Consider the following 14,029-nt stretch of genomic DNA (forward strand, 5'->3'; position numbering starts at 1 on the left):
TCGCATCGGTTGCATTAATAATGTCCATGATCATATCAATAGTAGAAAACGACTGAAATATTTGTTCAATCTATATTTTGCTGTTTTGGTCGATGTTTACGCACAAGTTGCAAACACTACCGATGCACTGACTACGGTCGCTTAACAAGACAGCAGCTACACGCCTGCTGTTCTATGTCATGTCCAACTCATCCAGAGACAGCTACGACATACAACAGAGCAGTACATATATGTAGAAGGGTCTCATAGACTCGCACCCATCGCCCACCTCCAACCTCTCGTCTACCCAGAGAACTGTCTGTGTTCGGGTGTGAACCCGTCGTTCGTGAATTCCGTGCTTGAATTGAACAGTTCTCTCTTCAGAGTCCACAACTCCTTCACCGTGCCGGGAGAAGTATACATCCATTGAATGACACACAGTACTTCGCAAAACCTGCCCCCGCGTTACCTCTCCACACCAACAAAACACCTTCCGATCGACACTACTCTCTTGACTCAAGTACTTCACCTATGACAAGCAGCACTAGGCTACTAGATTGATGTATCCCTACTGCCCGATTGCCGTCACTCGCCTTCTCAAAAATGCGCAGAATAGGGGCATAAGGTTTTGTACAGGGTGCAAGAATAGTGACGGGCCCCGGAATAAATAGTGACGCAATCTGTTTGCCGCGCCGGGAATCGAACCCGCGATCACTAAGAAATGCGCGGTGCAGGGATCGAACCCGGGCCCTTTATATTTGGCTTGTTATCTATTTGCCTTTCCCATCACCGTAAGTTCCCTCACTGAAGGCCTCGTTTTCTCACTCTCATCTCATGGTAAACTGGGCCGCCTTCTACATCCGTCGACAGTACTTCTGGAACTTCTGTTGGCGTGTCACTGTTACAGGCTTATTCGGTAGGCCTCTAGCCGTTCAATGTTATTCATTCACCCTCTTTCTTCAGGAGTTATCTTCTATATGGTTGGTAGTGTGGCGAGCTCTTGGAATGAGTCTGTGCATCGTGCATGGCTACATTATGTGAAAAAAGAGGTAATAGTGGTAGTAAGTGTTTTCAGCTCATAGAGGTGATTGATAACAGAGGGAAAGGGCAGAGCTGATGGAGTTGATACGAGACGCTCGAGATGCAGGAGTTCTGCCGCCGAGTGATGTGGAGAACTTTGAATGATTTTATAACATGTTCGAAGTGGTGCGGTATGGTTTCTGTGAAATCTATTTGTTTAATTCTGGCGATTGAAGGCGTTATCGTGTGTTTGTGATCAACTATTATCTCATCGTGCGTTGTATCAAAATTGGTATGCTCGAAATAATGCGCACTGCGTAGGCTTCCTTACTCGAGTAGTTGGTAATTTGCCAGGCTATACCCTATATGTCAATCACGGCGTGTTCCCTATTTAACGGTGCATGAAAACTCCGCAATAGAAAAGCAACTTTTGATTTTGAGAAAATTCAAGAAAAGCAACTGACCTCCAGAGCTTGATAATGTTTTTGTGGGAGGGTGTCGAAAGAGTAAACTAATTTTATAGGAAATTCTAATGATTTTCCATTGCAAATTAGTTGTTTCTTTTTACCCTGCTATGTTCAAGTCCTTTACAGAGGCCGATATCTCTACCCAGAATCAAGCTAAGTCGTCGGTAGCCCGTGGAGTGAAAGCTGATGTCATCGAGAACTACCCAAGGATGGAGGAGTGTGCTCCTGGCCTCTTTCCCAAGAAGGCTCAGAATGTTCTAGTGAAGTGGTAGGATTTGGAAAGATGGGACTGTGTGGAGGAGGAGGGGGGAGTGTCGATCGGTAGCTGATAATGATATCTTTTAAAGAATAATATTAGTGTAGGATTTGTATTACGTGTAATTGCGCTACTGTATGTCTGTAGTATGGTATTACATGTAGGGTTACTGTAAGTCGATATCTTAATGACACATCCCGGGATCGAACCTTCGACCTTCTGGTTGTTAGCCCAGCACCCTAACTGGTTGCGGTCGTAGTACGTGGATTTGCTTGGGCCGCCTTCATCGACGTAGTTGAGTGTTGTTATCTTTTTAGTAAGGACCATGTTCAAATGTTCTCCGTAAACGGGGAGGTGTTGTTCTTCCAGCTGAGGGATGGCCCGTGGATTCCCACACTTAGAACGTTGCATAGATGTAGGAGTTGAGGAAGGGGTGGTATGACGGAAAAATATTTGTTGTTTATTCAGTTCCCACGATGATGCCGTTGGTACGAGTCGATCGTGGTGCGATTCGGTTTGTTTTGAAAGGTAGTTCGGGAGGAATCTTTACGCACGGGGAAGATTGAATATTTGATTTTAAGTATTGAACTATCTGTGAAAGATATTTTCGTTGATAGACGAGTTCATTTGTTGACTGAATAGATCAGCGCTCCTATTTGGTATTTCAATTTCACTTAGTCGTTTTAGGCTCATTTGAAAGGAATTTTCGCACAGGACTCGTTGCTTTATCTAGATTGAATTGTGCATGGGGAGTTGATATCATTCATATAGAGTGTTAATATAATATTAACATATCATACAAAATATCCTTCATATCATGTGAAAGATATTTTCCAAGTTCCTGTGGTAGCTCACGGAGGGTGGGTTATATTACTGGTAGGTCGTTTTTTATTTCAAGGTGCTAATATAATGACCCCTGGCCTGACAAGCCCTGGAGGGGCGCTGCCAGAGCATTTGGAAAAGGATCAGATAGTTGTAATATCAGAGGCTCTATCTCTCCTGGAGAAGTTTGCGAATTGGTTGTTCATAGAGGGGGGTGAAGAAAGGATCTACGCTTAGTAACTCCCTCGTGTTAAGGCTCTTGTCGAGTCATTTCCAAGGCTGCATGAACGGTTCTGATATTGGAATTATGCATGGAGTTATCGTTAAACATAACGTCGGCCACATGGCAAACGCCGTACCGGTTTTGACTTTTTATACAACACTCTGTATGTGAGAAAAGTGACATTGGTGAAAGAATTGTTTTGTTTATTTGTTGGGAAATTTCCGAAGAATTTGCGATTTTCTTTCGTATTTTCCGAAAAAATACATTCACTGATTAGCGTATTAATCTGCGATCTTTAATGGTGTTGATCGATCACCGGATGAACCCATATTGCCCGAGGATGTCTTCAGGCGGTCGTAGCAGAGGGAAAGGAACATATATGTGCTATCGGGAGGACGTTGCAGTCAGCTGATGAGATGTAACAGGGGAGTGGTATGAGTTGAATTGGAAAAATTTAAACTGTTGCGGTTCGCGATATGGTTTTTTCGGAAATTTTGGGAGAGAATTTTGGTGACAATTTTGGTATAGTCGGGGAAATGTATAATATTATGCATAAGAATTCGTAATATTATTCATCTATAGAATGAGTTAGGTGGTAATAATATAGTTTATAGATATCTATGGTGTATGAAAAGTAGTATATTTCGACAATGGAGTTTCTCTCGTGAAACGCGAATTGGCGTTTCTACCAAGTGAGTATGGCTATGTGAAATGAAGTCAAATTACGTCGCGAAATACACAAGACAATTACTGCTATGGGGTGGCCTAGGGAAAAAATGTCCTTCACATCTAAATGTTTTTTCGCGAAAAAACAAATTTATCGAGTTTATATAATAGTGGAGTTTCACCCCTGATGTGAAGAACACTAGTGAAAAACACATTCCACATTTCACTTCGCGTAAAACGGGTGAAACTCTAGTGTTAAAAATTGCCGTTCTCAACTTTGATCGTTTCAGGAGGTCGACGAACCAAGGCATAGCGATTGAGAATATCCATTACTTGAATGATGGCTTGTGGAAGCTTACGTCGAGACCTTTGTGAATTACACTGTGTTGTTGACGAAATCTACTGTTTTCGATATAGATAGAAGCATTTTGTTGCGAAGTAGTAGATTATTGTGATTAGTTGAAGAATGCGCGAGATGTTAGATGCTGTAATCAGGCAGTAGTTGAGCATTATGTCCCTTTAGCTGAGTTACTCTGTGTGCATCATTGTGATCTGAGCCTTCCCACTCATCTCTTTAGTGTAAGTACCTGAGAATGGTTATCCTTGTCGTAGGGAATTCGTAGTAGTATCCCTGAGTGGAATGCTGATCGAGAAGTGGTAGAGTTAAAGGCAATTTGGCTGTTGCTAAATTTTATAAGGGTGCTTTCTTGATCGCGTAATACTGAGTGAGGTTTAAAGCTGATAAGTGAGAATTGAAATTTGGGAAAAATGATAATTTCCCTCCAACCCTTTTGTAGGTGTAGGGTAGTTGGAAGTTGGAAGTTTGAATTTTGTGGCGCGTGACGATCTCGGTTTGTTTATTTATTATGCAGTGTCAGGAAATTTCAAATTGCTGTGTGTTTGGTTTCGGTTGAAGGGACATGTTGTTGTGGTGATGATATAAGTAGTACACCCCTCCACATATTCTTAGCATATCCGGTTTTTCGACTCGTGGACAGCCACCACAACGAGTATCATCTTGCGGCTCAGGGAGGTATGTACTTATGAATGTGTGGTATGTACTTAGCATTGCTAGGAATGTGTGGAGAGGTGTAGAGCTATAGGTAGCTCGGTTTTTGGGCGCGTTTTTATACGGTGGTCAATGTTTTCATATTCAGTGATGTGTTCAGAATGGATCGGTAAAGGTCTAGGAATATTCACATTCGATTCTCCCCAGATGCTGATTGTTTTTAAGATGGATGTTGTGACGTTATGTAGGGGGATGTTGATTTTGGTATCTTTACGCACAGGGAAGATTTCCAGAATTAACGATGTCTACGTCATCCTCCACGACCTCGGCCGAACCTGGGAAGGAGGCGAAGACTGATGATGAGTTTGCGCATTTGATGGAAATGTTCGAGGATGAAGTTAATCACTTGCAAACTGCGAAAAGTAATACTCATTATTAGAAGCGAACTGAGATTTGAAAATGGAGTGGTATGAGGACGTTTATTCGCCTTGGTGTTTTTCACTGTGTAAAAACGGTCGTGATGTTGGCTTTTTTGAATTGGTGATAGTACCGTGAAGTTATAGAAGTTTACCTCGGTATAGGTTTGCTAGCATATGAACTACTCAGTGATGGAGTTTATTCGGTTGGACTAGTCGTTTTCGAGTGGGATGTGTTGGGAGTGCGTGATGTGCCATGTAGGGTATTGGAGATTAACGTTGGTGTCTTCAGGTAAAGCACTACATAAACGGTTTGCAGGGAAGGACAATAATGATCCGAATTATCAGGCGGATAGGCTCACTGCGAAGGTTTTTACAAGCGCGTGAGAAGAGGGGGAGGGGGACATCTTTGTTGGGTTTATGTGAGGTTTTGGTTTCTGTTGAGAGAATTATGTTTTGGTGTTCGTACGTATATATATTGTAATATGGTGGTGTTATTGTTATATCATACTGGTGATCCTAAATTTTGAAAATTTTGCGAAAAAAATGTGATCTTTTTGTCTTTTTCGCGTTATGGATTAGTCGAGTACTCGGTGGAAAAAGTGGTGAATTTTCTTATATCGCGGGAAATATGGGTGCTGTATTTGATTTTCGTATGTGAAGAACGTCAGGTACGAAGTGCTGCTGTTGGACCCCACGGAGGAGCACACGGATAAGGAGATACAAAAACAGTGAGTTGAAGGGTCGGAATTTTCCGGAAAATTCCGGAAAAAATTCGGAAAAAATTCGGAAAATTTCGGAAAAATTCGGGGAATGAACTGTAATTAGAATTGAGTGTGGGAAAATACATACGGTAAACTACATGTGTTTTTTGGGATTTTCTGGAAATTCTGATTGATTTTCTGTACATTTATGGCAGAATTTGTATGTGTTGTTTATATGTGGTATGAATCTCATACCACACCTTTGCAAAATCATGTTCGCATTCTGATAATATCAGATATCGTCGATTATCGTTATTGGTTCATCCTGATAAGTGCAGTCATCCGAAAGCTGCTGAGGCTTTCCAAGTTTTGGCGAAGGCGTTGAAGGATATCAATGATCCTAATTATAACGATAAATATAAAGAGGTGGGGGGATGGGGGAGGGAACTTATCGGCTAGACTGTTGCAATTCATTTTATCATGTATCTTCAGCGTGTGTAGAAAGAAGCACATTATTATACAGCATGTATGTATTGTTATTTCATAACAATACCAATACCAATACAGCTGTATAACAACACGACGCTGTATGTAACGAGAGTTATTTTTGTTAAAATATTAGTAGTGGATAACAAAAGTCGCAGTTCACATTATCGTTTCGACTCGGTGGAGAAAGTTACGTATTATGAGTAGAAATTACCTATTGAGACTAGCATCATGATCTTTCAGCGTTGTATATGATAAAAGAAATAATGGTCGTATTATCGTCTGTTATCCTCAGATAATTCCCCATGCAAAGAAGCGTGTATTAAAGCGACGAAAGAAGGAGAATATTGAGAGGATGAGGGATGGCAAGGATCCGTTAGATTTGGACGGAGAGGATTTCAATAATGATGTAAGGGGCTTGGACTTCTTAGACAATCGATCACTTGGGCGCGCGCTTTTGTTGTTATAAGTCGACAATGATGACGTTTTTACCGATTTGTGTTTTTGGGATTTTTCGAAATTGTCAGGTAATGAATGAGTGTGAGAAGATATTAGAGAAGGAGAAGGAGGATGAAGATTATGCTAATAACACGGCGCAAGCTAATGAGGAACGACTGGTGAGGGGGAAGGGGGGGTGTTGGTGGGGTTGATGTGTAGAGTGTGGTATGATATGAGAATTTTTGATATGGTGCATGCGGGAGAATTTTCTGAAGAGTGATACGCTTAGACGTAGGATGTAACTCGTTAATAAACTGTTTGAATTAAAATGAAATCAGATTACTGAGTTGAATGAAATCGTGGGCAGATTTCACTAGTTTGTGTGAATTCGCATGGATTTTAATATACATATACAGGGGTGTTGCAGTAGGTGTGAGAAGAGGGTTGAAAAAATTTTTCAGAGTTTGAAGTGCGCGAATTCAGTACAAGATGTTTGGTAAACAAATTAGCTCGAACATCAATAGAGCTGAGGAAGAGTCTATCTGGCAGAATGCGCGTTTTAGATGTCGCGTACTGTATATCAGTGTGGTAAAATATGGACATGGTCAACCACATGTGTTGGTGACAATGTTTAGACTCTGGATAATCCCTGTTAGTTTCTGTACACTACTCGTATATTCTCCCAATTCGTATATGAACTTCTGTGCTAAGTGAGGGAAGTATTGAGCTGAGCTGAGGAAAGCGAACATTTTTTGCAGCATTGCTTTATATAATAGGACGGAATGAGAGAGTTGGCATACTCCTGTTGAGGTTTTCGTTGAGTTATTTATCGGCATTTTGAAATGATTAATGATGAGAGTGATTTATATAAACATCGAACGGATTTGCGTGAAAACTATTATTTTATTTTTGGCAGGGCAGCACTGATAATAAATCTTTTTTCAGCATAAAGGGGCGAAGCGAGCAGCTGAGGAAAGACTAGAAGCGAGTCGTGCTAAGAAGCGATGGGAGCAAGGAAGAGATGCCCGAGCGATGGGATGGAGGATGTTTGAGACGAATATTCGCACTAGGAGGGTGAGTGTTAGTGTGTTTTGAATTATCATGGAGATGTTTGCATATTCTTATTGGTTTTATTGTTACTATTATTGGTGTTGAATATTTAAAGGGACAACACAGTATGTTGAATATATGAAGTATTACAAAGTTGAAATTTGTTGATACAATTTGTGATAGAATTTTGGTATGAGATGGTATGGATAGGAAGAGGTGAATCTGATAATGGTCGTATTTATGATTAGGAAAGATTTTGGTTATGAAAGAATCAATTATCATAGTAATTAATAGTGAATTTAATATCATGAGTAAGTAATTAACTAGTAGTAAGTTCGACGTGGTTTTTTTGTTGTGAAATTGTGATTTTTTTTATGGAAGTTTCTATTGGGGTTTTGAAATTTCGAGACGGGTATAGTCTCAGTGAATTTCATATGTGAATTGCCATAATTTTTCCTCATTTCAGTTTCAAGATAAGTCGACCCATAACATCGAGCGCGAACGAGAACACCGTGCTGAGCGGGACGGCAGGGCAGAGGGCGTTCCACGTGGTATCGATCTTAGTTATAAAAAGAACTGGAGATGAGAGTCTTTGTATTTTACTCCTGTATGCTTCAAACAGACCGAGAGCTAGTCTCAACACGTTGTGTTAGTGGGTCAATTTTGTGGCGCGCGATAGTACAGCGGAATTGATGAGTGATATCGATTTCATAGGAATGCTCGCTTACTGTTTGGTTGGAGTAGAATTCTTTGAGTGGTAACGAAATGAATGTTGGTTGGTATGGCAGAAATTAATGGTTGTGTGATAGCAATCGTTTTGGGTCGCCGATGTTAGGCCTGCGTCACTCGTTGCTGGTCCCGCGACCCACTAGGGCATCCATGCTCCGGACTTACATGCGACGATTTAGTGAGACTACCAGTGGAGGTGAGCGACTATTGTTGAATCATGAATCTCGGTTGTTAAAAATCCGTCATCTAGTGTTATTGGAAGAAGGTAAGTATTGGTAAGAAAATTAGTTCAGTGAGAAGACTGAGTTTTCCATCAATGCTCATACCAAATCCGATGACATCCTTAGGTTGATTATAGAAGTGCGTTACTTGATATATATCTTATAGCAACGACTTTCCTTCCTATGGACTTGCATAGCGTAATGAGGAGCGTTGATATCGTCTATTGTATTGTCTATTCATCTTTCAGTAGATGGCGAGCCACACGTTGAAGCTGTGACAGACTGGGCGACAAAGGAGTTTCCAACGCACAACATGAATCCTCATGTTGCCACTCAAGTGACGTCGATCCCAACGCTTGATACATTCGCAATAACTGAGAGGCAAGAAGCCTTGTTGATCGAGAAGCTTCCTTTAGAGGTGCGGGGTGCAGGGATCGAACCTGGGACCTCCGGTTGACCTTTGAAATTTAGACAACGGTGGCGGATGTTATTGAGCTGATGTCGAGAGTGACGAGAGAGGACATCAGTGAGGATGATGTGTTGTTGATGCGCTCATCACTGGGCAGATTCACAGGTGCGCATGCGTGCGTACCAACTTTTTCGTAATTCGTTGGTCTTCAGGGCGGTGTGCGGTGGTGAATAGACTAGTCACGGCTGAGAGGCTGCAGGCTGTTCTTCCTCGGGACGTCTTTTGTCGGTAAGGCTCTGGATCTTGACTCTACGCATTCTTCGGATCTGGATAACTCGTCGCCGATTCCATTATGTTCTGAATGACTCCTTTTCGTTCAACCGAGGTGCTCATCGGAGACACGTATTATCCAGTGGTGGTATAGAGCGGTTTTATCACGGATGCTACTCACTATTCTAGCGTATAGTATACTGTGTACTGTGATTGAAGTATACATTGTGTGAGCTAGTATGATGACTTGTAGAAAATTCATGATTTGCTATTACGTTTCCAATCGGCTCGAGTTCGAACTCGGCAGAAAGACTTTCGCTGGTATCGGTGCCATTGTTGAATCAAATTCTGTCTCCCTGTTCAAGCCGGTGGAAACTATTCTCTTGTAGGGCTCTGGATGCGCATGACATTTCTTTGTTCGTGGAGCAAGCAGAGAGATTCCATAATTTGTCGGCAGACTTACGGCGTCTGGCAGTTGATAGTCAGGGTGAAGTTGATCGAGTTGTAACTCTTACAGGGTTGCCGAGAACATATGGTCGAATAGAGGTAGGAGTCATATTAATGATGTTGATAGTGTGAGTGAGGCGAGAAAACAAAAGCGAGTGTCGAAAACATCTCATTAGCGATTCAACAAGTGCTCTTTAGAGCCCTCAGTGATAGACTCAAATATAAGGGAATCCCTCAAATGGATGCTATAGAGCAAGATACTTCGAGAAAGTATTAGTAGCTACTTTCATTGCGACGGTAGATGAATGTCTCCGTGGTTCCGAACCACTAGTTCATCGGTGTGGCAAGGTCACTAGCTCCGAAGAAATTTAACAGTGTCTTAGTGACACGCCATATATCAGCATCATGGCATCTGTGACAAATCGAACGGACTGATGTAGTTTTCGATGGAATGATGCGAGCTCACTCTCAACGGAAGTTTCGTAGACCATCGAGTCTCGTGCAGTGACTACTCCCTTTTTGCGTTTCCCGTTCAAGGTCCAGGAAGTACTAAAGGAGCACGCCGATGTTGAAGTAGATCCTCGAGACATCGTCTTTCGATTCCAGCGGAAGGGTCATCAGAGTGACACGGTGTATGTTTTGTGCAAGTCGGTGAAGGACAGTGTGAGGGTTATGGAGAAAGTAAGTGTTGGTCTGAATTGGACCGTCCGATCGTTCTGTTATCGACACACCTTACCGTGTCCTGAAGTTGACAGCATTCCTTAGAAACTTTCTAATAGAAAGGATAAATTGACGAAGATACGTTTCGTTCGATCCCTTCTCTCCTAGTGGTTCTCATGCTCCCTCCCTACTCCGAGTGGAGGAGCCCGATTGCTTGTGAAGTCTACAGTATGGTGGAGTTGGCGGCTCTCACTGAGACGAGCAAACAATGGCTGACTTGGTCGGTTGACCGGAGGGTTCCCTGACGGACGATCGCTCAGGTTGAAAAGCTCTCTTCACCTCAGCTATGTATCCTATCCAACCTTGCACCACGAGCGCTTTCATTCCAAGCGTACCCAGAGTTACTATGCAAGAGAGGCATTTCAGTATAGAACCATATCTGGACACCACCGAGCTGCAACGTTTTGATTATATCAGTCACCAATGGCGAATCGCCATCACTACGATAGCGAGGAAGCATTGAATCGACATTTGAAACGTATCCCCTTCTGTTGCGGAGTCTCAGGGTGAGTGAGAGAGAGACCACGGAGAAAGTTGAGGACATACTTATCGCGGAGATAGGGAGACTCAGTTAGATAGTATCTTCAATCTCTCTTCCAATTTAACAAACAGTGCAGTCTCTGACTAGGTCAGTCAGACTGACTTGGTGGTGAATTCTTCCATCCCACATGTGGATCATAGAGCGTATTCACTATTCCATGTGTCTAGAAGACTATGGTCAGTTATACTTCATCATGAGTATCTTCAGTAGTTATAGTGCATTACTGGCTGAGTGAAGCGTGCTCTTCCCTCCGATAAGACATCTCTAACTTGAGTCTCGACAAGCTTCTCTCGGAGTCTGAGTCACAGCTCCAGACTTACAGCCATATCCCCTGAATATAGTCGCATTTCTCAAGTATGGGGAGCTTGTAGCTCCCGAACTGAGAGTTAGCCGTTGAGGGTTCGTTGATGAGGCTGGTCTCGCATAGTCAGTCAACATGACTCGTGAAGGTTAAACAACAGTTACTGTTGAAAAATATCTATTCGACTTGTGTTCATTGGACCATCAACGGATAGAGATGCTCATAAATATTGCGTTACTGGCCCCAGCAGCTGGGGCCGTGTGAGAAATTTCACATCATATTTTGCATTATACTACCTGATCCCTCAGATACAAGAAATAGCAGTACCAAAACGACGGGCATATGGAGAAGCATTCGGATGCGCGTTTATCTGGGCATCGAGACAAGCCATCTTCGTGCCCAGTACGGGTGATGAGATGGACATAGCATTGATGAAGAGCAGCGGCCCTGACAGCCGGTAAGTTCCTCCGATGTATCTCAATAGTTCTGAATACCAGCCTGCGATCGTGACTGTGACACCGTATGAAATTACTACTTATACTTGATACTCTCTTTTTGAGCAGCCATTGTAGCTGCCTGAGCTCGCGGTAGTTCTATAGAAGTGAAAGGTCATGAGAATGGAGGCGCATTGCTTTATGACGGCACCTAGAACTGTTATTTTCTAAATCCTTCAGGTACAATGTATTTTCGGCTGGATGGCATGAGGATGTTGACAACGAGCAGCTCGAGGGCCTCCTACATAGCCTGCGATTCTACCCAACTGCTGTTCATAGGGTGAGTCAAGGATATACAAGGCGGAGTTACAATATTTTTTACGCGTGAAGCAGGGTGTTTTGGGGAGGGAGAAACGGAAAAGGATAATTTTTTATGAGGAAATTACTGGTGTACGGTACTTTTTTGGATATTTTTCGTACCTTGATGTGCTGAGCTTCTCAGTATCACTGAGTCAGGGGTCTTCCCAGTAGACTTCACAGGGTTTCCGATGACTGGCTTTCTACCTACGGAATCGGAGGTTCCGTAGTCTCGGAATTTCTGAGGCTTACATAAGTTTATCGGGACATTCATAGCCGCATCTGAAGTAGAAGTTGCCCGTGCCGCAGTTTGCGGGAAAGGCTCCGTGCATTGCACGAGCGACAGTACGGGTATGTGGCCTCAGTGATTCCCTCTGAGAAGGTTTCGCTGTCGCGGTTAGTCCTCCCATAAGGCTCGATCTCCCATAGGTGTTTCAATCCGATGGTACTTGTGCGTTTATACTGAAGTTTCCGAGCATCAAATTGGCTAAATGCTGTATCAACAGGCTGCATAGATTGAAAAAGCGATGGAGGGTAGGCGAGGCCACGGTTTGTGAACGTGATACCCCTGCTGGGTTGTAGGTCAGCAAGAATTCGTCGTTCTATGCGCACGCCCAGATGATCGACATTCATTGGGATGATGAAGATGTCTATGATGATGAGCGTCAAGATATTGATTCTGATATCGATGAGCCGATAGAATATTGACGATGGATCCATATATTGCGACATGGACAATCGTTTCAGGACTTTTTCGTTTCTTAGTGTTGGATAAGGCTTGTCAGCGCATCCGTAATGTCAGTATTTGAGTGGGTAGTGTTAGTATGTGACTGGGTCCGCTGTGGAGACCATACTCTGGTGACCATACTATGTTCCAGCTGCCTTCATACCAAGCACCTCCTCTTTTTTGAATTTAAGCACCTACCTAGAACTAGCTCATAACGCTGATCCATCCCATGTGTGGCGTGGTGGTCTGAGGTAAGTCGATTGGATGAGACACTCTAGTGAGACGATTCTCATACTACACCTTTTCAATCTCAAATTCAACAAATGAAAGAACAAATTAGAAAAATGAAATTTGATTTTAGTCGGATGAAAGGAGTTTTTCACCGAATGAAAGTTCAAATTCGAAATGAAAGTTCGATTTTCGTAGATCACTCAAAAATGAAAGTTCAAATTCGTAAATGAAATTTATGAATTCGGAAACACAAGTTGAAATTCGTCGAACACAAGACCAATTTCGACCAATGAAAGCTCATTTTCATCACGTCTCGAAATGCACTATTCACACTACACGCACTTGCACCACATCTCGATATGCGCTATTCACACTCCACGAGTTGACAACTCGCACAATGTGCGAAGACTGCTCGAGGCACTTCTCAAATGTGAACAGTTATTGCACTGAGTGAGATTCACGGGTAGTTCTCCGGAACGTTGGGTCACATCGGTCCGTCGGACCGTCGGTCCGGGACCGATGTAACCCGTCGAAACCCGAACTTTTCGTAGAGGGTTGGTCCGGTTCGGTATTCGGTCGATCAAAGTTCGGTTCGGCGGTCAGGAAATCGAACCGAACATGTGCTGACCCCATCGTCCTTCCGATATCATCGGAAGGGTAATAGAGATTCTCCATGGGAGAATCAAACCCAAGCAATCTCCCGGTTCGAATCTCTGAAAATCCTTCATTGCAAATTTGTGGATTGCGCTGTACTGTTGAGCATTACGGTGCGGCCCGTAGAGAACCATCAGCACTCGCAATTTGCGAGTCGCAAGTCGATCCGTGGCACGACGCTGACGAGAATTTCCTTCCATCGAATGAAAGTGAGCTTTCATTGGTCGAAATCGGTCTTGTGTTCGACGAATTTGAACTTGCATTTCCGAATTCATAAATTTCATTTACGAATTTGAACTTTCGTTTTCGACCGGTCAACGAAATTCTAACTTTCATTTCGAATTTAAACTTTCACTTCGCGAAAAACTCCTTTCACTCGTCGAAAATCAAATTTCATTCATCTAATTTGTTCTTTCATTTGTTGAATTTGAGATGAAAAGGTGTAGTAGTAT

General features: G+C 42.7%; 6 protein-coding genes across 6 annotated transcripts in view; all 6 read left to right on the plus strand.

Annotated features, from left to right (window-relative positions):
• Positions 1-813: 813 nt before the first annotated feature.
• Pmar_PMAR011971 (conserved hypothetical protein) lies at positions 814-1,164 on the plus strand (the record flags this gene model as incomplete). The annotated part of the gene is made up of 3 exons (XM_002774051.1): positions 814-895; positions 943-1,028; positions 1,078-1,164. The coding sequence occupies 3 exons, from the start codon at positions 814-816 to the stop codon at positions 1,162-1,164; spliced, it is 255 nt and encodes an 84-aa protein (XP_002774097.1).
• A 409-nt stretch (positions 1,165-1,573) lies between these two features.
• Positions 1,574-3,808, plus strand: Pmar_PMAR011972 (translation machinery-associated protein, putative; the record flags this gene model as incomplete). Its single annotated transcript, XM_002774052.1, has 6 exons — positions 1,574-1,734; positions 2,040-2,137; positions 2,191-2,250; positions 2,621-2,697; positions 3,118-3,185; positions 3,724-3,808. 6 exons carry the CDS (start codon positions 1,574-1,576, stop codon positions 3,806-3,808), a joined length of 549 nt encoding a protein of 182 aa, XP_002774098.1.
• Positions 3,809-4,720: 912 nt separating this feature from the next.
• Pmar_PMAR011973 (molecular chaperone, putative) lies at positions 4,721-8,122 on the plus strand (the record flags this gene model as incomplete). Its single annotated transcript, XM_002774053.1, has 8 exons — positions 4,721-4,864; positions 5,151-5,241; positions 5,530-5,589; positions 5,859-5,988; positions 6,344-6,457; positions 6,576-6,665; positions 7,432-7,560; positions 8,003-8,122. The coding sequence occupies exons 1-8, from the start codon at positions 4,744-4,746 to the stop codon at positions 8,120-8,122; spliced, it is 855 nt and encodes a 284-aa protein (XP_002774099.1). The 5' UTR covers positions 4,721-4,743.
• A 1,408-nt stretch (positions 8,123-9,530) lies between these two features.
• On the plus strand, positions 9,531-10,293 carry Pmar_PMAR011974 (hypothetical protein; the record flags this gene model as incomplete). Its single annotated transcript, XM_002774054.1, has 2 exons — positions 9,531-9,717; positions 10,156-10,293. Coding segments are annotated over 2 exons (325 nt in total), but the record flags the coding sequence as incomplete, so codon positions are not given.
• Positions 10,294-11,590: 1,297 nt separating this feature from the next.
• Pmar_PMAR011975 (hypothetical protein) lies at positions 11,591-12,673 on the plus strand (the record flags this gene model as incomplete). Its single annotated transcript, XM_002774055.1, has 4 exons — positions 11,591-11,631; positions 11,849-11,948; positions 12,395-12,499; positions 12,548-12,673. The coding sequence occupies 4 exons, from the start codon at positions 11,591-11,593 to the stop codon at positions 12,671-12,673; spliced, it is 372 nt and encodes a 123-aa protein (XP_002774101.1).
• A 1,336-nt stretch (positions 12,674-14,009) lies between these two features.
• Pmar_PMAR011976 (hypothetical protein) overlaps positions 14,010-14,029 on the plus strand; it is a gene marked incomplete at both ends in the record, with an annotated part of 391 nt that continues 371 nt past the window's right edge. Inside the window, one exon of the mRNA XM_002774056.1 lies at positions 14,010-14,029. This exon is cut by the window's right edge and continues 4 nt beyond it. Within this exon, the coding sequence (XP_002774102.1) occupies positions 14,010-14,029 (20 nt within the window).

The sequence above is a fragment of the Perkinsus marinus genome (genome assembly GCF_000006405.1).
Source record: "Perkinsus marinus ATCC 50983 genomic scaffold scf_1104296958712, whole genome shotgun sequence".
In the NCBI taxonomy this organism is placed as follows: Eukaryota; Perkinsozoa; order Perkinsida; family Perkinsidae; genus Perkinsus; species Perkinsus marinus.